Source organism: Amblyraja radiata, chromosome 2, assembly GCF_010909765.2.
Source record: "Amblyraja radiata isolate CabotCenter1 chromosome 2, sAmbRad1.1.pri, whole genome shotgun sequence".
NCBI lineage: Eukaryota > Metazoa > Chordata > Chondrichthyes > Rajiformes > Rajidae > Amblyraja > Amblyraja radiata.
The window spans coordinates 8,114,977-8,140,590 of record NC_045957.1 but is presented as its reverse complement, the minus strand read 5'-3'; the positions used below and the strand labels follow the sequence as shown (position 1 = coordinate 8,140,590).

The 25,614-nt window shown below is 46.0% G+C and overlaps 1 protein-coding gene across 2 annotated transcripts in view; it reads right to left on the bottom strand.

Moving 5' to 3' along the window:
* dgat1 (diacylglycerol O-acyltransferase 1) overlaps positions 1-25,614 on the bottom strand; it is a 108,637-nt gene that overhangs the window by 2,237 nt on the left and 80,786 nt on the right. For both annotated transcript variants that reach the window (XM_033041723.1, XM_033041732.1), the window contains 7 exons: positions 25,107-25,210; positions 19,991-20,029; positions 17,818-17,859; positions 14,277-14,321; positions 9,710-9,822; positions 8,232-8,297; positions 5,008-5,095 (listed from right to left, as the gene is read on the bottom strand). In XM_033041723.1, coding sequence (XP_032897614.1) covers positions 5,008-5,095; positions 8,232-8,297; positions 9,710-9,822; positions 14,277-14,321; positions 17,818-17,859; positions 19,991-20,029; positions 25,107-25,210 — 497 coding nt within the window. The remainder of the gene's footprint in view (positions 1-5,007; positions 5,096-8,231; positions 8,298-9,709; positions 9,823-14,276; positions 14,322-17,817; positions 17,860-19,990; positions 20,030-25,106; positions 25,211-25,614) is intronic.

The following is a 25,614-nucleotide window of genomic DNA, read 5'->3' as shown; positions in this document are numbered from 1 at the left end:
GGGAACTAGAGGCCAGTGAGCTTAACATCTGTAGTTGGAAAGTTACTAGACAGTATTCTGAGGGATAGGATATACAGGCTTTTAGATGGGCAAGGGCAGATTCGGGATAGTCAGCATGGTTTTGTACGTGGGAGGTCGTGTGTCACAAATCTGATTGAATTTTCTGAAGACGTGACTAAAAAGGTTGATGAGGGCAGAGCTGTAGATGTTGTATACATGGATTTCAGTAAGGCATTCGACCATGTTCCGCATGATAGGCTGCTCTGGAAGGCTAGATCGCATGGGATCCAATGAGAGATAACTGAATGGATACAACATTGGCTTCATGGAAGGAAGCAGAGGGTGGAAGGTTGCTTCTCGGACTGGAGGCCTGTGACTAGTGGTGTGCCTCAGGGTTCAGTGCTGGGCCCGTTACTGTTTGTCATCTATATCAATGATTTAGATGAGAACATACAGGGCAAGATTAGCAAGTTTGCTGATGATACAAAAGTGGGTGGTTTTGCAGATAGTGAAGATGGTTGTGAAAGATTGCAGCAGGATCTTGATCGATTGGCCAGGTGGGCTGATGAATGGTTGATGGAATTTAATACAGGGAAATGTGAGGTGTTACATTTTGGGATGTCTAACAAGGGCAGGACCTACACAGTGAGTGGTAGGGCACCGGGGGAGTGTTGTAGAGCAGAGGGATCTAGGAGTGCAGGTGCATGGTTCCTTGAAGATCGAGTCACAAGTAGATAAGGTGGTCAAAAAGGCTTTTGGCACATTGGCCTTCATCAGTCACCGTATTGAAGTTGGGAGGTCATGTTGCAGTTGTATAAGATGTTGGTGAGGCCACATTTACAATATTGTGGTCCGTTCCTATGTTATAGGAAAGATGTTATCCAGATGGAAAAGGTACAGAGAAGATTTACAAGAATGTTGCCAGGATTAGAGGGTCTGAGCTTTAGGGAGAGGTTGAGTAGGCTGGGCCTGTTTCCACACTGTTTCCACTCTATGACTCTAAGATCACCTCTTATCATCCTGCGCTCCAAGGAATAGAGGCCGAGCCTGCTCAACCTCTCCCTACAGCTCAGGCCCCCGGATCATGGCAACGTCCTCATAAATCTTATCTGCACCCTCAGTGTTTTAAACTCAGAGTGCATGCCCAGTCCACTTAATCTCTGCTCGCCTGATAGACTCAAGGGAATAAGTCTGGTGAATCTTCCATGTACAGGTAGTTCTGTCATAACATGGGTATCTATTACATGTTTTGGATATAACGTGATTGATGAATTAGGGAACACTCACTGCATTACGCGGACCAAATTGGATATAACACAACTTTCATCGGGAACTAGTGAACCACTTCAAAATTACTCTGGAAATTAACAAGCAGGAAATAGCTGTCTTGGATTAAAAAAGTATAGGAGGAGAAACAACTGTTTCCACATAATATCCCTGCAGTAATCAGACACCATTGTCTCTTAAGAACACATTCTGTCAGTTTCACTGTGGGTGGCCATTGAAATTGAGAAGTAATTACTTCTATTGACATTTAGACGACTCTATTAAATAATATAACTGTCAGTATTACTGTTGAGCAAAGGGGACTATGGAGCCATGAGGGGGGAGCTAGCCAAAGTTGACTGGAAAGATACCCTAGCAGGGATGACAGTGGAACAACAATGGCAGGTATTTCTGGGACTAATAAAGAAGGTGCAGGATCAGTTCATTCCAAAGAGGAAGAAAGCTTCTAAGGGGAGTAAGGGGCGACTGTGGATGACAAGGGAAGTCAAGATCAGTATAAAAATAAGAGAGAAGTATAACATAGCAAAGATGAGCGGGAAGCCAGAGGATTGGGAAACTTTAAGAGCAACAAATGGCAAGACAGGGATAAAAGATGAGGTACGAAGGTAAGCTAGCCAAGAATATAAAGGAGGATAGTAACAGCTTCTTTAGGTATGTGAAGAGGAAACAATTAGTTAAGACAAATGTGGGTCCCTTGAAGACAGAAACAGGTGAATTTATTATGGGGAACAAGGAAATGGCAGATGAGTTGAACAGGTACTTTGGATCGGTCTTCACTAAGGATGACACAAACAATCTCCCTGATGTACTAGTGGCCAGAGGATCTGGGGTGACGGAGGAACTGAAGGAAATTCACGTTAGGCAGGAAATGGTGTAGGGTAAACTGATGGGACTGAAGGATGATTCTTGCCATAGAGGGAGTACAGAGCAGGTTCACCAGACTTCAGGACTTTCATATGAAGAAAGACTGGATAGACTCGGCTTGTACTTGCTAGAATTTAGAAGATTGAGGGGGGATCTTATAGAAACTTACAAAATTCTTAAGGGGTTGGACAGGCTAGATGCAGGAAGATTATTCCCGATGTTGGGGAAGTCCAGAACTAGCGGTCACAGTTTAAGGATAAGAGGGAAGTCTTTGAGAAAATCATTTTTTACACAGAGAGTGGTGAATCTGTGGAATTCTCTGCCACAGAAGGTAGTTGAGGCCAGTTCATTGGCTATATTTAAGAGGGAGTTAGATGTGGCCCTTGTGGCTAAAGGGATCAGGGGGTATGGAGAGAAGGCAGGGATGGGATACTGTTGGATGATCAGCCATGATCATATCGAATGGTGGTGCTGGCTCGAAGGGCCAAATGGCCTACTCCTGCACCTATTTTCTATGTTTCTATGATAAATCCCCAGGGCCTGATGGTCTGCATCCCAGGGTACTTAAGGAAGTGGCTCTAGAAATCGTGGACGCATTGGTGATCATTTTCCAATGTTCTCGTGATTCAGGATCAGTCCCTGTGGATTGGAGGGTAGCAAATGTTATCCCATATTTTAAGAAAGGCAGGAGAGAGAAAACAGGGAATTATAGACCAGTTAACCTGACATCGGTGGTGGGGAAGATGCTGGAGTCAATTATAAAAGATGAAATAGCGGCACATTTGGATAGCAGTAACAGGATCGGTCCGAGTCAGCATGGGTTTACGATGGGGAAATCATGCTTGACTAATCTTCTGGAATTTTTTGAGGATGCAACTCGGAAAATGGACAAGGGAGAGCCAGTGGATGTAGCGTACCTGGACTTTCAGAAAGCCTTTGATAAGGCCCCACATAGGAGATCAGTGGGCAAAATTAGGGCACATGGTATTGGGGGTAGAGTGCTGACATGGATAGAAATTGGTTGGCAGACAGGAAACAAAGAGTAGGGATTAACGGGTCCCTTTCAGAATGGCAGGCAGTAACTAGTGGGGTGCTGCAAGGCTCGGTGCAGGGACCGCAGCTATTTACAATATACATTAATGATTTAGATGAAGGGATTAAAAGTAACATTAGCAAATTTGCAGATGACACAAAGTTGGATGGCAGTGTGAACTGTGAGGAGGATGCAGGGTGACTTGGACAGGTTGGGTGAGTGGGGAGATGCAGTTTAATGTGGATAAATATGAGGTTAACCACTTTGGTGGCTAGAAAAGAGATACAGATTATTATTTGAATGGTGTCAAGTTAGGAAAAGGGGAAGTATAATGAGATCTGGGTGTCCGTGTATATTAGTCACTCAAAGTAAGCATGCAGGTACAGCAGTCAGTGAAGAAAGCTAATGGCATGTTGACCTTAATTACATATAGGAGCAAAGAGGCCCTTCTGCAGTTGTACAGGGCCCTAGTGAGACCACACCTGGAATATTGTGTGCAGTTTTGGTCTCCAATTTGAAGAAGGACATTCTTGCTATTGAGGGAGTGCAGCGTAGGTTCACGAGGTTAATTTCCGGGATGGCGGGACTGTCATATGTTGAAAGAATGGAGCGGCTGGGCTTGTATACATTGGAATTTAGATGGATGAGAGGGGATCTTATTGAAACGTAAGATTATTAAGGGATTGGACACACTAGAGGCAGGAAACATGTTCCCGGTGTTGGTCCAGATGAGTCCAGAACCAGGGGCCGCAGTTTAAGAATAAGGGGTAAGAGATGAGGAAAAACTTTTTCACCAGAGAGTTGTGAATCTGTGGAATTCTCTGCCTCAGAAGGCAGTGGTGGCCGATTCACTGGATGCTTTCAAGAGAGAGTTAGATAGTGCTCTTGAAGATAGCGGAGCCAAGGGATATGGGGAGAAGGCAAGAACGGGGTACTGATTGGGGATGATCAGCCATGATCACAGTGAATGGCAGTGCTGGCTCGAGGGGCCGAATGGCCTATTCCTGCACCAATTGTCTATTGTCTAATATAACACAGCCTTGAGTATATTTGCAGTAGTAAAATGTAAACATACTTGCTATTAAAATGACATTTATATTTGAATATCCTGAAGGACAAATAATGTGTTGCGAGTGTCAAACTCTCTAGCCCCGAACCTTTCCTCCGTTGTCACAGATGTCTAATAACTTGATTTTCAATAACACAAGGCTTCTTCAGAACACAGGTATCATGTCACAGCACAACTACCTCTACCTCCTTTCCTGGGTAGGATATTAAAATTTTCCCCTCTCACCTTAAACTTAAATCCTCCGCTTTTCGATTCCCCTACCCTGCGTAAAAGACTGCATTTAACCTATCTATTCTCCTCGTGATTTTATACATCTCTATAAGATCACTTTTTGTCTATCTTTGGTATGAACCAGCATCTGCAGTTCCTCCTTACACAAAGCTGGCCTCCACCAACGACTTGTACAAGTATGTCATAACATTCAAACTACTGTGGACAAAAATGCTGGAGAAACTCAGCGGGTGCAGCAGCATCTATGGAGCGAAGGAAATAGGCAACGTTTCGTCCCGAAACGTTGCCTATTTCCTTCGCTCCATAGATGCTGCCGCACCCGCTGAGTTTCTCCAGCATTTTTGTCTACCTTCGATTTTTCCAGCATCTGCAGTTCCTTCTTAAACATTCAAACTTCTGTACTCAGCACTGTGACTGATGAAGGCCAGCGTGCCAAAAGCCCGGTACTCAGTTAGTCCCTGCCCCAGCCAGCAGTGCTGATCCCGCCCCAGCCACAGAGGAAACGAGAGCTCCGGACCCTGACCTCGTGAAAGAAAGCAGAAGCGAGGAAGACTCCTGCCTGAGCCATCCTCTTGTTCACTCCCTTCTTCAGCATGGGCTTGTAGAAGTGTCTGTGGGGGAAGAACCAGTAGCTTTAGTTTAGTTATTCCTCAATCTACAAACAGAACTCAACAGGATAGACACAAAAAGCTGGAGTAACTCAGCGGGACAGGCAGCATCCCTGGAGAGAAGGTCAAAGACTCTTCGAGACTTGTCTCGACCCAAAACGTCACCCATTCCTTTTTCTCCACAGATGCTGCCTGCCCCGCTGAGTTATTCCAGCTTTTTGTCTTTGGTTTAAACCAGCATCTGCAGTTCCTTCCGAAACACAGCTCAACAAGATACACACAGAACCCAAACAAGTCCTGTCGGAAGTGGCGAGATCACACGTCCAGTTGAAGGAATTAACTCGGATAATCGGAGACCGAAGAGAAGTACAGCAGAGTGGTGCAGCGGGTAAAGCTGCTGCCTCACAGCACCAGACACCCTGGTTAGATCCTGAACATGGGAGCTGACTGTACAGAGTTTGCATGTTCGACCCTGTGACCACCAGACTGAGGAGCAGGTTCTACTCCACTGAATGGTCCTCCCATAAGCCACGGTGTACTGTAGTCCCAATCACCCTCATTGCAGACATTGAACTTGATCACTGGAACTGTATCACTACAATGCTATGAACTATATTCTGCACTCAGATTTATTTTGGCTTGATTCTATGTATAGTGTGGTCTGATTTAATTGGATAACACACAATCAAAAGCTTTTCATTGTACCTCAATGCACGTGACAATAATAATCCATGAGTTTATACGTGACTAGACCAAGTGCAGGCCCGTTTGGTCTGTTCCCCTAATGCAAAATTCCACCACTCACCCGTTCCCCCAACGCAACCTGTTCCCCCAACGCAATATTCCACCACTCACGCATAGCCCCCAACTGTGCAGGCGCAGCTCATTTCCCCTCATCCCTCAGCACTACCTCCTCTTAGGAGGGGTGATAGAGAGGGAGGGGGGTAGAGAGGGAGGGGGGGGGGTAAGAGAGGGTGGGGGTACAGAGGGTGCGGGCATAGAGAGGGAGGGGGAGGGTGAAGAAAGGGAGGGGGTAGAAAGGGAGAGGGACAGAGAGGTGGGGTAGAGAGACAAGGAGGTAGATATTTTTCCGAAATGTGCGAGTCTTCTGGCTTTTAAAAAAAAAACTTTAAACAATTTAAAAGCCGGGAAATATAGTTGGGAAGGCGACGGGAAGATGTTTATTGCCTCAACGGGAAAAATGTGAGTAGAATGTGTGAAAATGGGAAGGCTGTGCCCTAGCGTTTGAAAGAAATTAAGAAAATAGAAATTGACACACACACATACACACAGCCACAAACATGACAAAGAGTTTTAGTTATAGTATAGATAGGAGCAGGATTAGGCCATTCGGCCCATCTACTCCGCCATTCAATCATACCTAAGCTATCTCCCAGTAACCCCTGACACCCGCACTAATCAAGAATCTATCTATCCCCACCTTAAAAATATCCACTGACTTGGCCTCCACAGCCTTCTGTGCCAATGAATTCCACAGATTCACCACCCTCTCACTAAATAAATTCCTCCTCATCTTCCTAAAGGAACGTTCTTTAATTCTGAGGCTATGACCTCTGGTCCTAGACTCTCCCACTAGTGGAGACATGCTCTCTGCATCCACTCCGTCCAGGCCTTTCACTATCACTGGTGCACTACAATGCTGAGAACTATTTTCTGCACTGTTTCCAGTTGATTGCATCATCCCTATAACATGGGTGACCAAAGCTGAACACAACCTTCCACCATCATCCTCTGCTCCCTTCCACAAAGACAATGTTCTATCCAGTTGGTTAGCTCTCTCTGCGTCGATCGCATGCGATCCAATCTTCCAGTGCAGCCTACTATGCGCAACCTTATCAAATGGCTTGAAATTCATGTAGACAACGTCTATGGCTCTGCCCACATCAACCTTCTTGGTTACATCTTCAAAAATCTCAGATTCATGAGACACGATCTCCCTTGTACAAAACCATGCTGATTATCAATAAACAGGCCCCAAATATCCAAATACACATATGCTGAGAACTATATTACAGAGTTTAGAGGAGTAACTCTTACCTGCCTACCACAGATGTTAGGCTCACTGGTTTGCAGTTCCTAGGCTTTTTCTTGCAGTCCTTCAATAGAATCCAGACCCAATGAACCAGAGGTAATTTTACAGAGATCAATTAACCTGCAAACGTCGGGATACAGGAGGAAACCGGAGCACCCGGAGGGTCACCGGGAGAACGTGCAAACTCCACACGAGCAGCACCCGCGGTCAGGATTGAACCCAGCTCTCTGCGGCCTGTGAATCAGCAGCTCTATCAGCAGCGCCACCGTGCCACTTCACAATTGTTTGCACATTTTAATCACTCTGGGCGGATCTTCACCTCTGCAGTTGGCAGGATTTGAACCTGTGTGAGAAAACTCCGAAGGATTTGGAATCCATCGCCTTAATAACTGACGTGTGGTTTGGGAATAGCTTTGCCCAGGACTGCAAGAAATTGCCCAGTCCATCACACCAACCAGATTCCCCACCATTGACTCCATTTGCACTTGAAGCTGCCTCAGAAAAGCAACCAACGTAGTCAAAGAAATGTCCCACCCCAGTCATTCCTTCTTCTCCCTGCTCCTGTCGGGCGGAAGGTACAGAAGCTTGTAAGCGCCCACCACCAGACTCAGGAACAGCTTTTTCCTCTCTGTTATCATGTTTCTGAACCGTCCTTCCATGAGCTAGGGTACTGTCCGATTCACCTCTACCCCGTTGCGAACATTGGACTTTGTGTGTGGAACTGGTGCGCTACAATGCTGAGAATTATATTCTGCACTCTGTATCTTCCCTTTTACTCTACCTATTGTACTTGAGTTTGACTTGATCATAGTTATGTATGGTAGATCTGATCGGATACCATGCAAAACATAGTTTTTCGCTGTACCTCAGTACACTTGTGAATAACAACCCAAATATCATCAGTCTTAGACCTCTGCTATTCAGACATTTTCTCCTGGCTCCCCAGCACTAAGGAGACCTTATAAATCCCGTCTGGATGCAGATGGAAGACCATTGGGCATATTGAACACCGTCGGACTTGTGTGCCTGATGTTGGGGAGCCTTGGCAAGGCAAGCAAGCCCCTAAATCCAGTCACCGGCTCTCACCTGCTGCACCATTTGTGGACGGGAATATTCCAATTCTTCCAGAAGTACGTCACCGTTTCAGAATTCCTAGGACCGGAGCAAAGGGTGGCAGCTTAGTAAATAAGTGACTTCAACAGAGTTGACGAGATGTTTAAGAACAAGATGGAGGCGCAGGCAAGTCCCGAGAAAGCAAACGTGGCTGTGGTAACGTGAATCTGAAGAAGGGTCTCGACCCGAAATGTCGCCTATTTCCTTCACTCCATAAATGCTGCCTCACCCGCTGAGTTTCTCCAGCATTTTTGTCTACTTTCAATAGAGTCGACAGGCAGAAAGTTGTTCCCCCATGGTGGAAATGTCACGGTCTAGAGGGCATGGTTTCAAGGTGAATGGGGCAAAGTTTAAAGCTGCTGAACAGTCCATCCATAAGCTAGGGTACTGTCCGATTCACCTCTGCCCCATTGTGGACTTTGGACTTTGTCTGTGGAACTGGTGCGCTACAATGCAGAGAACTATATTCTGCACTCTGTATCTTCCCCATTGCTCCACCTATTGTAGTCGAGTTTTTCTTGATTGTATTTATGTATGGTATATCTGATCTGATTGGGGAATGTATTTGTTTTACATAGAGGGTAGGGGAGGGGTGCCTAACACAGGGTCAGTGTTAAAAGCAGATACGCTTTTAGATAGGCACATAGATGTGGGGGGATATGGATCACGTGCAGACACAGATTAACTTGGCATCATGACTTCATCCTGACTACGGGTGCCATCTGTACGGAGTTTGTACGTTCTAAGAGATCTTAGGTTTCCTCCCACACTCCAAAGACGTTTGTAGGTTAACACAAAATGCTGGAATAACTCAACAGGTCAGGCAGCATCTCTGGAGAGAAGGACTGGGTGACGTTTCAGGTCAAGACTCTTCTTTAGACTGATGTCGGGGGAGGGGGCAGGACAAAGATAGACTGTAGTCGGAGACAGTAAGACTGGTGGGGGAACTGGCAAGAGGGAGGGATGGATAGAGAGGGAAAGCAAGGACTATCTGAAGTTAGAGAAGTCAATGTTCATACCGCTGGGGTGTAAGCTGCCCAAGCGAAATATGAGGTGCTGTTCCTCCAATTTGCACTGGGCCTCACTCTGACAATGGAGGAGGCCCAGGACAGAAAGGTCAGATTGGGAATGGGAGGGAGAGTTTAAGTACTGAGCCACCGGGAGATCAGGTAGGTTACGAATGGACTGAGCGGAGGTGTTCAGCGAAACGATCGCCGAGCCTGCGCTTGGTCTCGTGAAGTTGGCACCTGGGACAGCGGATCTACTGTATCCGGAAGGGCCTGTTCCTGTGTGTATGTTCAAAGGCTTGACAGAGTAGGACTGGCTCTGCGGATAAATGGGTGAATTGAGTGGAGGATACAGGCAACAGTGAAGTGAATGGTCAGGCCGTTGTCTGGGGAGTTGCCGCCTATGCTGGGTCACCTCCTCGTGCTGCCGATCGCCGCCCTTACCACCAGTCCCTGTAGAACTCCCGATCACCAAACTGCAGCAGCTCAGCCAGGAAGTTCATGGAGGAGTGGAAGAACCAGTAGAAGAAGATGAGCCAGATGAGGTGGTTGGGAACCTGCAGGAGACGAGGAACGGAGAGAATCAGTTCACGGTGAAGCAGTGTCCACTATCAACTCCAATACTGGTCCATTAGGCATCAAAACCACACCGAACTGCTTGATAAACATCCATTTCATATTTTGCTGCAATTGTCACCTTTGAACTCTGAGTCAATGCCAGCGCCAAGAAACAAAAACACTCTTATTTCATTGCAACCTTTTCTACTTTGTGGCGGCACGGTGGTGCAGCGATAGAGTTGCTGCGTTACTGCACCAGAGCCCCACGTTCGATCCTGACTACGGGTGCTGTCCGTATGGAGTTTGCACGCTCTCTCCGTGACCTTGTGGGCTTTCTCCGGGTGCTCCAGTTTCCTGCCACACTCGAAAGACGTCAAGGTTTGTAGGTTCATTGCCTTGTAATTTGTAAATTGTCCCTCGTCTGAAGGATAGCATGGGGATCGCTGGACGATGCAGACTCGGTGGACCAAAGGGCCTGTTTCCGTGCTGCATCTCTAAACCTAAACCAAATCTCACATGGCCACTAACGTCCTACAATTCCACAGCCAGGCTCTGATCCCTCATCTCCTGGCTGTGGGAATGTAGAGGGGTATTAGTGGCCATGCAAGTTGGAAATGTTGCAATGAAACAAGGAGTCTTCGGGTTCCTCTGCGCTGGGATTGATCTACACCAGGAGCAATCCCTGAAAGTACCGACCCGCACGTCTTTGGGGGGTGGGAGGAAACCGGAGCACCCAGAGGAAACCCACGCGGCTGCACGGAGAACGAGCAAACTCCACATGGGTGGCGTCGGACATCAGGATCGGCAGTCTGAAGTAGGGTCTCGACCCGAGACATCACCCATCCCTTCTCTCCAGAGAGGCTGCCTGTCCCGCTGAGTTACTCCAGCACTGTGTGTCTATCAGGATCCAAATGCTGGTCACGGGAGATGAGGCAGCAGCACTACCTGCTGCCCCATACCTAGGTAATCCCTGACACTGAGAACGCCACACAGAACCTGCCTGCCCTACGTCTGGTTTGGGTCAGCCTGGGTTGGTTGTGCACCGTGGTAAAACACTCAGGGGACTGGGTCAGAACGAACTCTCATATACCTAGCAATGTTACAAAATTTTGAGATTTTATAAATCAAGTCTGTAATTTATCCCATCAGATAAAGCATAAAAATAAGTTTAATTTGACACCTAATTCACTTTCATATCTCAAGTATTTAAAAAGTTATGGCCATTTTCATACTCGGAAATGAGCATCTTGTTCCCTATTGATTTTCTATGGACATAACAAAAAAGCTGTGATCGTGAACAGTCAAAAGCCCATAACTTTCTTGAAAATTAAGAGAACTGAATGAAATTTTTAGTTATCATAGATTGAAGCATTCTGAAACAAATATAAAATAATCTTACTTGGATGACCTGAAATTAAAGCATATAATTAGTTAGTTACCTAATTGTAGCTAATTTCAGACTTCAATTACTAGATCTAAACATCTATCCATTTCTTAATAAATGATTAACATTTTTAAATAGCCTAAATGTCCAAATAATATTCACAAATAATTCACAATAAAACATGATTTTTAAATCTCATTTACATTAATTTATAGACCAAATGGAAGGAATTTAGTGTTCAATTGCTGTAAATAAATGCCCATTTAAATCAGCTTTCCAGTGGGTCCCTGTGGAACGCGCTGGTTTAGAACGTTCACATTGCGGTAGATTTGTGCCTCAAATGCCGAGAAAAATACTGCGGGATATAATGGGCCCAACATGAGCTACTCGCAATATTAAACTTTGTATAAAGGGTTCTTTAGAAGCCCTTTTTAATGTAAAAATATACAGCCTAACTTCAGATATTTGCTTTATGAGACCCTGCGGTTGCTGGTGTTCGCGGGTTTAGAGATTGATTTTTAAACTACTATAACTATTATACGTGGCCTTTAAAACTAATAATAGCTTTTGCGACGGGGTCTTCCAGCGATTTTTCGTTAATAATTAACTAGGCTGAACATCTTCGATTTGAACAGCCTAGAGAAAATCGCGTTTTAAACCCGCCCCCCTCTAAACGGCGCCAAAATCGCGCACACCCGCAGCAGCAGATTTTCAATGACGCTTCAGGTAGGCTTTGCAACATACCTAATATACCAGCTTGGTGAACACTGAACATTGAAGTCTCCCATTTTAGCTATCAAACCTACACACAACCCCCCCCCCCCCCCCCACATCTCCCTTTCCCTCCCCCCCCTCTAACTGTATCCCTTTCCTCTGGCTTCACATTTCTAAAAACCGTCCCTCTTTACTTCTCACTGTTTTGTCTTTCCATCTCTGGCCTTTGTCCAACCCTCTGCCAACTCCCCCTCATCTGTATCCACCTATCACTTGCTTGGCTTCGTCCCGCCCCACCCTCTCCTTCCAGCGTTCTCCACCTTCCCTCCCCGACACAATCAGTCTGGTCCCGAATGGATAAGGTCGCCTATCCATGTTCTCCAGAGATGCTGCCCGATCTGCTGAGTTACTCCAGCGCTGTGTCATTTAAAAAAATTAAAAAACACTGACCACCTCAGGTTGATTGCTTAGTTTTACTGCACAAAATCTCTGCTTGATCAATATGTGGGACTCATCATCAATTAATCCCTTAATTACACGTTGAATCACTGTGCATTCAGAATCAAAGGGCTGTATCACACAGAAATAGGCCCTTCGGCCCATCTTGTCCAAGATGATAGACTGGGCTAGTCCCATTTGGCCCATAACCCTCTAAACCCTTCTTATCCGTCTGTCTTTTGAAAGTCACAATTGTATCTGCTTCTAAAGCTTCCTCTAGGAATATTCCGGGCAGGGTTTGGTGAGCATGTTCCACTAGATTCAGGAACAGGTTACTCTGCAGTAACCAGACCACTGAACGGGCTTCTCATATGATAACAATGAATTTTCGATCTTCCAATCTACATTTTGTGGCCTTAAAAAAAACCCTGCACTTTCTCTGTATCTGTAACACTATGTGTCAAAGATCCTATAGCAAGATAGACCACTCCTGCTAAATGCAATGGGCTGACGTGTAGTACGCAACGGAGCGGAACGTGGGCCTTTTTTTCATCCATTTCAGTAACCCGACCCGACCCGACTCGCAGTGTAATCAACGTTGTGGGGGAACAGTTTGTGTTAATAAATTATAATTCTGAAAATGCGAAGATTTTTTACCAAATAACTTTTATTTTTACGAGGATGTTTCCATAACCGGCTTCCGTCTCCGCACTAGTATCTTCGCTCCGCTATGGGATCTTTGGTGCGGAGACGGAAGCCGGTTACGGAAATGGGGCTGAAAATCACCCATGAATCTGCCCTTGACCGTACTACATCTTTTTCGTCGAGTGATCTATCGTGCTTGCTATAGGATCTTTGTGATGTGCTGCACTCTGTTGCCTTTCCTTCCTTGCACAACCTGTGCTTGTATGTGGTCAATTGTACCGTGCATGCTATGATCTGACTTGGCCTTTCACCCTACCTCTGTACACGTGACTAGAATAAACCGACACCAAACTATTCAAGCGACCTATCACTGCACACCTTTATTCAACCTCGGTACACGAGACAGTAATCTAAACAAAGCCTCTCTACACCTCCACCTCGACTCTTCCCCAGGGAAGCATTTGTTTGATCTTCTCATCTGGATGCAGATCATTATATTGAGGCGGAGGAGAAAGATTTACACCATCTAACCTGCTTTGTGTTCTGTGTTCATCTCCATACTGGCTATGGCCACACCACAGTGCAGCAGGTAGAGCTGCTACCTCACAGCTCCAGTGTCCCGAGTTCAACCTTGACCTCAGCTACTGTCTGTGTGGATGATAGACACAAAGTGCTGGAGCAACTCAGCGAGTCAGGCAGCATCTCTGGATATTTTTAAGGCGCAGATTGGTAGATTCTTGTTGAGTAAGGGCATCAGGGGTTATGGGGAGAAGGCAGGAGAATAGGGTTGAGAGGGGAAAATAGATCAGCCATGATTGAATGAATGGTGGAATAAACTGGAAGGGGCGAATGGCCTAATTCTGCTCCTGGAAATTATGAAAAAAAGGATGTGACATTTCAGGTCAGGACCCTTCTACAGACTCTGAAGTCTTCTGATTCTTGAGTCTGAAGAAGGGTCCCGACCCAAAACATCACCCATCCTTTTCCTCCAAAGATGCTGCCTGACCTGCTGAGTTACTCCGGCATTGTGTGTCTATCTTTGGTATAAACCAGCTTTGGCAGTTCTTTGTTTCTACACACGGTCTGTGTAGGAATTTGCATCCTCTCCGTGATTTTCTCTGGAAAACTGAAGAGAGGTCCGGACCCGAAACGTTGTCTGCCCATTGCCTCCACTGGTGCTGCGTGACCCGCTGAGTTCCTCTCGCACTTGGTGTTTAAAATACAAAGGACAGCTGGGTTGCCGTAAACTTAAAAGGAAGAAAAATGACTTACTGCAAGCTTCAGAAGGCGCTCGATCATCCTGGAATAGTCCATGTCCTGAAATATTTACTGCAGCTGATTATACTCAGAAGGGAAACACAGACATTGACATCACAATTACCACAAGTGCTCACTAGTATCACTGTGTGAGCAGGCAGAAGAAACTAAACAGATGTCTACAACGAGGAGTTAGTGAAGACAGGATAAGAAGTCATAAAAGTCAATGAAGATCCATGTTCTTGATGCACCCACTGACAGAGCTCCAGAGTTTGGAGATGCTGCCAGTGTACAGCAGCTGACAGGGCTCTCAATAGACACTAGGTGCAGGAGGAGGCCATTCGGCCCTTCGAGCCAGCACCGCCATTCAATGTGATCATGGCTGATCATCCCCAATCAGTACCCCGTTCCTGCCTTCTCCCCATATCCCCTGGCTCCGCTATCTAGCTCTCTCTCTTGAAACAGGAACAGGATTAAACACAGGGGCTCAAAGCAATGTAAGGGCAGGTTTGTGTCGGAAGGAACTGCAGATGCTGGCTTACACCGAAAAGGAAAGGAATAGGTGACGTTTCGGGTCGAGACCCTTCCTCAGACTGAGAGTCAGGGGAGAGGGAAATCAGAGATATAGGCAGTGATATATATAGAGAGAGAGAGAGAGAGAGAGAGAGAGAGAGAGAGAGAGAGAGAGAAAGAGAGAAAGATATAGATCAAATGAATGAAAGATATGCAAAAAAGTAACGATGATAAAGGCAACAGGCCATTGTTAGTGGTGGCCTAGGTGAAAACGAGTTACAGACAGTGAGACTCAACAAGACGGCTTTGAAGCTGGTACAACAACTCGGGTGGGGGAGGGATGGAGAGCCGGGCAGGTTTACTCTGTATCTAACCCAGCGCAGAGAGAGAGAGAGAGAGCGAGAGAGAGAGAAAGAGAGAGAGCTTTACTCCATGTCTAATGGGGCCGCTTCATGGTTGCTGAGAAGTAAATACGTTCTGCTGTAGCGGTGGGGAAACAACACAGGCTCATTCGTAAGTGAACAAGAGATACTGGTTCAGAGTCCAACCACTGCAACTGCACTTGGAATTCTGGCCATGAAATCACAATTTGGAATTAAAACGGCGGAAATGGTAAAGGGGCTGTCCCACTTTCGCCAATTAGGTCACAATTAAGCGACCTAATTGGCGAGTTTAGGAGAGTTTGAAAAAGTGTCATGTTGAAGACCTCCTTCGACTATGTTGAAGACTAGCTTCGATTAGCCGGGAAGATTGGACACCGAATAGTGGAGAGTGAAGACGACCTCCTTCGATCTCCTTTCGACCTCCATTCGACTATGTTGAAGACTATGTACGACTACCTTCGACTACCCTCGATTACCTACGAATAACATGCCGACCTACTACGACCAACCTCGATTAAACCTACGAGTAAAAAAAAATTTTTTAAAAACTTTTATTTTTTCCATGGCGACTTTTTTTTAAAAAACTTGGGGGCATTTTTCAGCATGTTGAAAAATATGCCGCAACCTAGCTGAGGCCTCGAGTACACGGGGACCACTCTCGAGCATGAAGGAGAGTTACAAAGACCTCCTAGGACCTCGCGTCGACCATGCTGCGAGAATGAGTCGAGGGCAAACTCTTCTGAACTCGCGGATTAGGTCACCGCAGTGGGACAGCCCCTGAACTGCCCATCTGATTGGAGTGAAAAATCAATCAGGTTCGGGTGAAGAATCATATCAGTGGTATGAATATTGATTTTTCTAACTTCATCAAGTAACCCTTGCATCTCCTCTCTCTCCATCCCTCCCCAACCAAAATCATACCAACTTGAAAGTCGTCTTGTTGAGTCTCATTGTCTGTAACTCGTTTTCACCTAGCACACAGTCAACAATGGCCAGTTTCCTTTATCATCACCTACTTTTTTGCATATATTTCATTCATTTGTTCTATATCTCTCTACATCACCGTATATATCTCTCGTTTCCCTTTCCCCTGATTCTCAGTCTGAAGGGTCTTTTTTTTCCTTCTTTTTTTAAATTATTTTTATTAGAAGTACGGTAAATTACAATAATACACAACACATATATCTTAATACATTTTTTGTACCGCTTCATTTTTTTGAGCTTTAAGAAAAAGATAGAAGTAAGGAAAGTAAAGAAAGTGCGCAAGTCGTGAAGTGCAAGAGAGTGTTGGGAAAAGAAAGCTCCTTAGAAAAGAAGTTAGAGAAGGAAGTAAAGTGAGAAAGTAGACCCTAGAAAAGAAAGAAAAAGAAAGTAGGAACATTCGCTCTATTATAACATTATACTCCGCAGAAAGGGGACTACCAACCAAGTCTGTTTTTGTTGTTTTACCTCCCATTTCCGTGCCCTGATACCATTTATTTATTTATTTATTTAAAAAATTACTATTGCACCTCATGCTTGTAATAGGTCCAGAAACGTAGACCACGTCTTTTGGAATTGGTCTGCTTTACCTGCTAAGAGGAATCTCATCTCTTCCAGATGTAATGTTTCAAACATATTTGATGTCCACATTTTTATTGTTGGTGTGGGCGCATTTTTCCAGAATTTAAGTATGAGCTTAATGGGAATGAAGAAGGGTCTTAACCTAAACCTTCACCTATTCCTTTTCTCCAGAGATGCTGTCTGACACGCTGAGTTACACCAGCTTTTTGTATCTATCTTAGGTTCACTGATATACTTTAATATAAGGTAGACAAAAATGCTGGAGAAACTCAGCGGGTGAGGCAGCATCTATGGAGCGAAGGAAATAGGTTTTATTTCACTGCCTCACCCGCTGAGTTTCTCCAGCATTTTTGTCTACCTTCGATTTTCCAACATCTGCAGTTCCTTCTTAAACATATACTTTAATATAGTTTAGTTTAGTTTAGAGAAACAGGTCCATCGGGTCCACACTGACCATAAATCAACCATTCACACTAGTTCTACTGTATGTTATCACCACTTTCTCATCTACTCCCTACACATGAGAGGTAATTTACAGAGGCCAATTTAACCAGCAAACCTGCCGTTTTAGTTCAGTTTATCGTCACGTGTACCGAGGTACAGTGAGAAGCTTTCGTTGCGTGCTAACCAGTCAGCAGAAAGACAATACACGATTACAATCCAGCCATTCAGTGTACTGATACATGACAAAAGGGAATAACGTCTTTGAGATGTGGAAGAAAACCCACATAGTCACGGGGGGAACGTGCAAACTTCACACAGGCAGCACCCGAGGTCGGGATGGAAGCTGGGTCTCAGGCCCTGAGGCAATGACTCTACCCGCTGCGATACCATGACGCCTTTAACCGCAAGGGGAAGAAGTCCGCTGTCCTTCGTCGGACTGGTCTGGAAGTGGCTCCAGACCCACCTCTTAACGGCCCAGTGAACTGGCACCCTGTGCATTGGAGCAAGTGGCCATGGGCATGGAGCGCCAGCCTAGCCCACGGCACCCCGCCTCGCTCTTGAATCAAGTTAGTGCAGCGATGGCTCAGAATAAGATAGGAAAGGCTTTGACGGATGTGAAGGGAGAGCGATTGATGCCGTTACTGGTGACTTACCCTGAATGGCTTCATGGAGTTCTGTATGGCTGGCACTATCCACTGTGGAAACAAAACAAGACTCTCTCAGCTGATCCAACATTGTTATGCAAGGCATTCAACAAGAGCTGCAGGACATTGCTTACCAGGGGAGTACCTAACATGCACAACTATTTTCAGCACAGACATTGTGGGCCGAAGGGCCTGTTCCTGTGCAGTACTGTTCTATGTTCCATCTATTCTACACATTAAAGAACATAAGGATAGAAGCAGGGGCTGGCCAGTCAGCCCGAGCCCCCTCTACCATCCAATGAATGTCATGGCTGATATTTAGATACAGCACGGAAACAGGCCCTTTGGCTCAACGTGTCCATGCTGACCCCGTCATAGTGAGTTCAATCCCATTTAGAAAGGAGATGAGGAAAAAACCTTTTCCACCCAGAGAGTTGTGAATCTGTGGAATTCTCTGCCTCAGAAGGAAGTGGGGGCCAATTCTCAGGATGCTTTCAGGAGAGAGTTAGATCGAGCTCTTAGAGATAGCAGAGTCAAGGGATATGGGGAGAAGGCAGGAACGGGGTACTGATTGTGGATGATCAGCAATGATCACAATGAATGGCGTTGATGGCTCAAAGGGCCAAAATGCCTACTCCTGTACCTATTGTCTATTGTCTGATCCACTGGCTAGTGCTAGCTTGGGTAGACTAATATCCCAACATCATGAAAATTGATTTCTCCAGTTACAGGCAACCCCCACTCCCTGCTTTCATCGTCTGTTCTACCAAGGCCCTCACATGCACCCCTTTCCCCCAGCTCTCAGTCCACCCTTCCTTTCCCCTCCTCCACAACATCCTTTTGGTCGTCACCCCCCCCCCCCCCCACCTCGTTCCCTGCCCTTATCCTCCCCCATTTACTCACCACCCCTCCCTTTGGTTCTACATTTGCACCGTTTTGTTCTCCCATGAACACCTTCAGCCTCAGTTCCTCTCTCCACCCCTCTCTCCCCCCAATCAGACGTATCTGGATCCACCCATCATTTGCCAACTCTGGTATCACCAATTCCCCTCATCTATTTCATCCAGCCATCTCCCCTCCACTTCAGTCTGAAGAAGCATCCCCACCCATAATGTCGCTCGTCCATTCCCCTCCACAGACACTGCCTGACCCATTGAGTTCCTCCAGCACTTTTTGTTTTGCTCAAGATACCAGCATCTTCAGTCTGTTGTGTCCCCATGGAATACAAGATTTGCGACAGCATCATCATACGAGGATGGTGAATCTGTGGAATTCATTGCCACAGAAGGCTGTGGAGGCTGTTAATGGATACTTTTAAGGCAGAGATAGGGAGATTCTTGTTTAGTACGGGTGTCAGGGATTATGGGGAGAAGGCAGGAGAATGGGGTTAAGAGGGAAAGATAGATCAGCCATGATTGAATGGCGGAGTAGACGTGACAGGCCAAATGGACTAATACGGCTCCTATCACTTATGAACATGAACATCATGTTACAACTGCCTGACCCGCTGAGTTTCTTCAGCAATTTGTTTTTGTCATGGGTTATAGAAGCAGAATTAGGCCATTCGGCCCATCAAGCTTATTCCGTCATTCAATCATGGCTGATCTATCTTTCCCTCTCAATCCCATTCTCCTGCCTTCTCCCCGTAACTCATGACACCCGTACATCAAGAATCTGTCAATCTCCGCAAAAATATCTATTCACATGGCCTCTGCAGCCTTCTGTGGCAATGAATTCCACCAATTCACCATTCATGGCTAGAGAAATTCCCCCTCATCTCCTTTTTAAAGGTACGTCCTTTTATTCTGAGGCTGGCCTCTGGCCCTAGACTCTCCCACTAGTGGAAACATCCTCTGCACATCCACTCTATAAAGGTCTTTCACTATTTGGTAACTTTCAATTAGGTCATCCCTCATCCTTCTAAACTCCAGCGAGTACAGGCATAGTGTCATCAAACGCTCATCATACATTAACCCAATCATTCCTGGGATCATTCTCGTAATCCTCCTCTGGACTCTCTTCTAGGCCAGCACATTCTTCCTATGAAACTTCTTTTGTTTATTGTGTTAACCAAAGAGTAGTATGTTTATAGACCTGTTATGCTGCTGCTGCTGCAAGTAAGAATGTAATTGTTCTGTCTTCAGTATATATGACAATTAAACATTCTCGAGTCTTGACTCACCTGCTGAATTAACCCCACTTGTAACTGGATGAAGAAAAGCTGAAAGGAAGTAAAAAAATAGCTAACGTTAAACGGGAGAACTGAAACAAGGGGAAACTGAAGAGTGTCCACAACATGAGAACAGAAAGGCCATTCAGCCTTCCCTCCCTGCAGCTCCATTTACTCACCTTTGCTGCATTTACACTGACATCTAGATCGGACCAAGAAAATAAAAATTACCCACCTCAGCAACACAGATCTCTGGGGTTGAAGATGTTCACCACCATTTTGTGTCCTTATAAGCAGTTTTGATTTAGGTTTATAAGATGGTGCCCTCTTTATATTGGATTCGCCAACAGAAGAGAAACAATGCACAAGCAAACATCTGCAGATGACCTGAAATATGAACTTTGTTTCTCTCTCCACTGACGCTGCCTGACCTGATGAGTGTTTCAGTACTTTCTGTTTTCATTTATGACAATTTTTTTTCCAATAGACATGAGTAAGACTTTCAAAAGATACTGGGACATGTATGTGAATATGAAGGATTCAGTGGGAGAAGGGCCAAATGCAGGCTCATGTAGCTTAGTCTAGACATTTCTAACGTCCTGTTAAGTCCAGGCCTTTAGCCTCTGAAGGGAGTAGATTATCTAAATTAATATATAAAATATTTTCATTTAACCTAACATCAATATGCCAACATATCATCATTCTTGAGTCATAAAGCACAGAACTGACCCTTTGGCCAATCATGTCTATGCTGACCGTCAAGTACTGATCGATACTAATCCCATTTATTAACATTTGTCCAGTCTTCTACAGCCGAGTTAATTCCACCCACAATCCCCTCAGATCCTTTATTAATATCTTGCCCCTTCAAGTTTAAAGCGTGGGATGTGGGGAAAAGTTTCCTTCTGTCTCTCTTTCATAAATTTCTCTCTCTCTCTCAGGTCTCCCCCGTTCCATGGGAAACAGACACAACCTCCCCAGTCTCTCCACGTAACTGAGATACTCCATCCCAGGCAACATGTCACTGAATCTCCTCCGCACTTCCTGCAGTGCAATCACACCCTTCCCATAGTATGGCAACTGGAACCGTACATAGTACGCCCACTGTGAGTTAATCAATGTTTACGAGGTTGTGCCTTAACCTTCCCTGCCCATGCCTTGGTTCATGAACGGGTCTATCCTCTCCGCCTCAGTTATCACATTGATCCTGAAGATTAAGATGAATGGGATCCACGGTGAAGTGATAGTTTGGCTTATCTATGGAAGACAGGGAGTAGTGGTGGAATGGGGCTGCTCAGGCCACAGTCTTCTGCAGGGACCTCTGCTGGGATCTCTGTCATTCGCGATACACATAAATGACTTGGATGTAAATTTAGATGGGTCGGTTGGTTGGTAAACTGGCCAACAACACAACAATCGGGGAAGCTGTGGGCAGTAAGGACGGCCGTCAAAGGATACAGCGGGAAATTGATCAGCCACAGATATGGCAGAGAAATAGCAAAAGAGTTTAATCTGGGCAAGTATGACGGATTGCACTTTGGGAGGTCAAATGTAATGGAGAAATGTATAACGGAGCAAGATAGACCACTCCTGCTAAATGCAATGGGCTGATGTGTGGTACACAACGGAGCGGAACGTGGGCCTTTTTTTCATCCATTTCAGTAACTCGACCCGACCTGCAGTGTAATCAACGTTGCGGGGGAACAGGTTGTGTTATCTATATTACTAAAAGGCTGTTCTTGACCGGTTTTGGCCATCTGTGCTGCGATTTCCGAGAGAACGCCGCCACGTACGGCCGTCATTTTTGGCCACCTCGCTCAGAGCCCCCCTCCGCCGCATGTGTGCCGAGTATTTTTCCCATCGATGAAAATTGACAGAGATATTAATGTTTTTACAAAATTCCCCATTCTCTCTGCTGCCCCTGGTGGAGGGAGGGGGAGGGACAATAAAACCAGGAAGTGGTGTGCCTCAATCAGTCTCTGCAAGTGGTGTGCCTCAATCAGAGCTCTGAATAACACTAAACAAATGTCTCCACAGCTGTGAGTACCCATAATGTGGTTTGAAAATGAAAATATGGTTAGTTTGAGGAAAAAAGCACTGCCTGCAAATGGTTGTTTGGGGGTTTGGGTTGAAGTAAAAAGGGGTAGTGGTACTGTACCCTCTGGGGAAACGTTCTGAAGTAAAAAGGGGGAGTGGTACTGTACCCTCTCTCCCCTCCTCTCTCTACCTATCCCTCTCTCTTTCTCTCCCCCCCTGTCTCTCTCCCTTTCTCTCCTCTCTCCCCCTCCCCTCCTCCTCTCTCCCTCCTCCTCTCTCTCCCCCTCTCCTCTCTCTCCCCCTCTCCTCTCTCTCCCCCTCTCCCTCTCCTCCCCCCTCTACCCCTCCCTCCCCCTCCTCCCTCTCTCCACTCCCCCCCTCTCTCCTCCTCTCCTCCCTTCTCTCTCCCCTCTTTTTCTCCATCCCCTCCCCTACCGTCCCTCCCCTAAAGCCCCCTCCCCTCCACACCCCTACCCCCTTCCCTCCACCCTCCCTGCTCCCCACCTCCCCTCTCTCCCCCCACCTCTCCCCCGCTCTCTCCTCCCCCCCCTCCATCCCCTCCCCTAAACCCCCTACCCTTCCCTCCACCCATCCCGCTCCCCACCTCTCCCCCTCTCAGAACCCCCACGCTCTCCCCCTCACTCTCGCCCTCTCCCCTCCTCCCCCACCTTTACCCCCTCACCCACCCTTCCTCTTCTCCTCCTCTCCACCCCATCCCTCTTGCCCCTCTCTCTGTGTCTCTGTCTTTGTCTCTGCCCCTTCTCTCTCTGCCCTCACTCTCTAACCCCGCCCCCCCCCCCCCCCCCTCTAGATGTGACTGCAAGTTGGGGGCTATGCGTCAGGAGATAGGGTTGTTATGGGGTAAAAGGAGCAAATTAATAATATTAATGTAATATCAAGGGGGGTAATTAGCGTGATTGCGGGGGGGGGGGGGGGAGATAGTTAGTGTGTGTGACGCTGCATGCCGCCTCCCCCCTCACAACCACACGTTGGGGAAACAGACCCAACGGGTCTGCACTTGGTCTAGTAAATTATAATTCTGAAAATGAGGAGAAGATTTTTACCAAAGAACTTTTATTTTTACGAGGATGTTTCCGTAACCGGCTTCCGTCTCCACACTAGTATCTTTGTTCCGCTATGGGATCTTTGGTGCGGAGACGGAAGCCGGTTATGCAAATGGTTGAGAGCAACCCGTGTCGTTGACAGGGCACCAAGGCGAGAATCTCCAATTTCAGGAAATTGAGCCTAGGCAGAGGGCGGGGATGTGGACAGTGGAATGGCATTTCCAAAGGAGTCTAGCATCACTGTAACCTTACCTACTGAGTTCTGAGTTTGGCTAAAATAAAATAAGCTAGACAAGGTCTCACACAAGAGATTAGTGTGCAAAATTAGAGCACATGGTATTGGGGGTAGGGTATTGACATGGATAGAGAACTGGTTGGCAGACAGGAAGCAAAGAGTAGGAATTAGTGGGTCCTTTCCAGAATAGCAGGCAATGACTAGTGGCGTGCCGCAAGGCTCAGTGTTGGGACCCAGTTATTTACAATATACATTAACAATTTAGACAAAGGAATTAAATGTAACATCTTCAAATTTGCGGATGACGCAAAGCTGGGTGGCAGTGTGAGCTGCGATGAGGCTGCAGGGTATCTTGGATAGGTTGGGTGAGAGGGCAGATGCATGGCAGATACAGTATAATGTGGATAAATGTGAGGTTATCCACTTTGGTGGCAAGAACAAGAAGGCAGATTATCATCTGAATGGTGTCAGATTAAGAAAAGGGGAGGTGCAACAAGACCTGTGTCTCCTTGTACAGTCACTGAAAGTAAGCATGCAGGCAGTGAAGAAAGCCAATGGCATGTTGGTCTTCATTGCAAGAGGATTTGAGTACAGGAGCAAGGAGGTCCTACTGCAGTTGTACAGGGCCCTGGGAGACTGCACCTGGAGTATTGTGTGCAGTTTTGGACTCCTAGCTTGAGGATGGACATTTTGTTATTGAGGGAGTGCAGCGTAGGTTCACCAGGTTAATTCCTGGGATGGCGGGACTGTCATATGATGAAAGAATGGATCGACTGGGCTGACTGGGTGGATTCCATGGATTCACTGGAATTTAAAATGATGAGAGGGGATCTTATAGAAACATAAAATTATTAAGGGATTGGACAGGATAGATGTAGGAAAAATGGTCCCCATGTTGGGGGAGTCCCGAACCAGGGGTCACAGTTCAAGAATAAGGGGTAGGCCATTTAGGACCGAGATGAGGACAAACTTTCTCACACAGAGAGTTATGAATTTGTGGAATTCTCTGCCACAGAAGGCAGTGGAGGCCAATTCACTGGATGTATTCAAGAGTGAGTCGGGTAAAGCTCTGAGGCCTAACGGAATCAAGGGATATGGGGAGAAAGCAAGAACGGGGTACTGATTCTGGATGATCAACCATGATCATATTGAATGGAGGTGCTGGCTTGAGGGACCAAATGGCATACTCCTGCACCTATTTTCTATGTTTTTAGTTGAATTGAATCGAAAGATACAGCATAGAAAGAAGCCTTTTGGCCCATCAAGTCCACGCCGACCATCAATCAACCGTTCACACTAGTCTATGTTATCCCACTTTCTCATCCACTCCCTACACATTAGGGCAATTGTATAGAAGCAATTAATCTAGTTTAGATTAGTTTACAGATGCAGCATGGAAACAAGCTCTTCAGGCCACCAAATCCACACCGACCATCGATCACCCGTTCACACTAGTTCGACGATAACCCACTTTCTTATCCTCTCTCTTCACATTAGGCGGCCAGTTAACCTACCAACCCAAGATAGACGCAAAAACTGGAGTAACTCAGCGGGACAGGTAGAATCTCTGGAGAGAATGAATGAGTGGAGACCCAAAACGTCACGCTTTTTGTTAGTTTAGTTTAGTTTAACCCAGCATCTGCAGTTCCTTCCTACACATTTAAGCTATCAACCCGCCCCTCTTTGCGGTGGACAGGTTCTGTCACTACTGCACCATCGCCCACCCATCGTTCTCCAGAGGCATTGTCCTCAAGAAGTAGTCTGAGGTTGAGTTGGGTCCAAATTCGCTCACCATTTCCAACAATCTCCTCAGCAGGAAGCGCTTGCGGATGCGGGGTGACCGGGGAAAATTAAGCTCATAGCACAGGGTGGGTGCAAACAGGAAGTAATACATGTCTGGAAGAAAAACAGAAATAAAAACAAGACATTACACAAAAAGGGAAGGCAACTGAAGTGATAAAGAAACAAAAAAGTCATGCAGCTGCAAATGAGGCCATTCCGCCCATTATGCCTGTGTTGGATTGGTGAGAGCGCTATAAACAATGTTGTTTATTTGCCCCTTTTGTCAGACATTGGAATTGATGCGCTGCATTGCTGAGAACAATATTCTGCACTCTGTATCTTCCCCTTTTCTCTTGAGTTTGACGATTGCATTTATGTATGGTACAGTGCCCTCCATAATGTTTGGGACAAAGACCCATCATATATTTATTTGCCTCTGTACTCCACAATTTGAGATTTATAATCACATGTGGTTAAGTGCACATTATCAGATTTTAATAAAGGCCATTTTTATACAT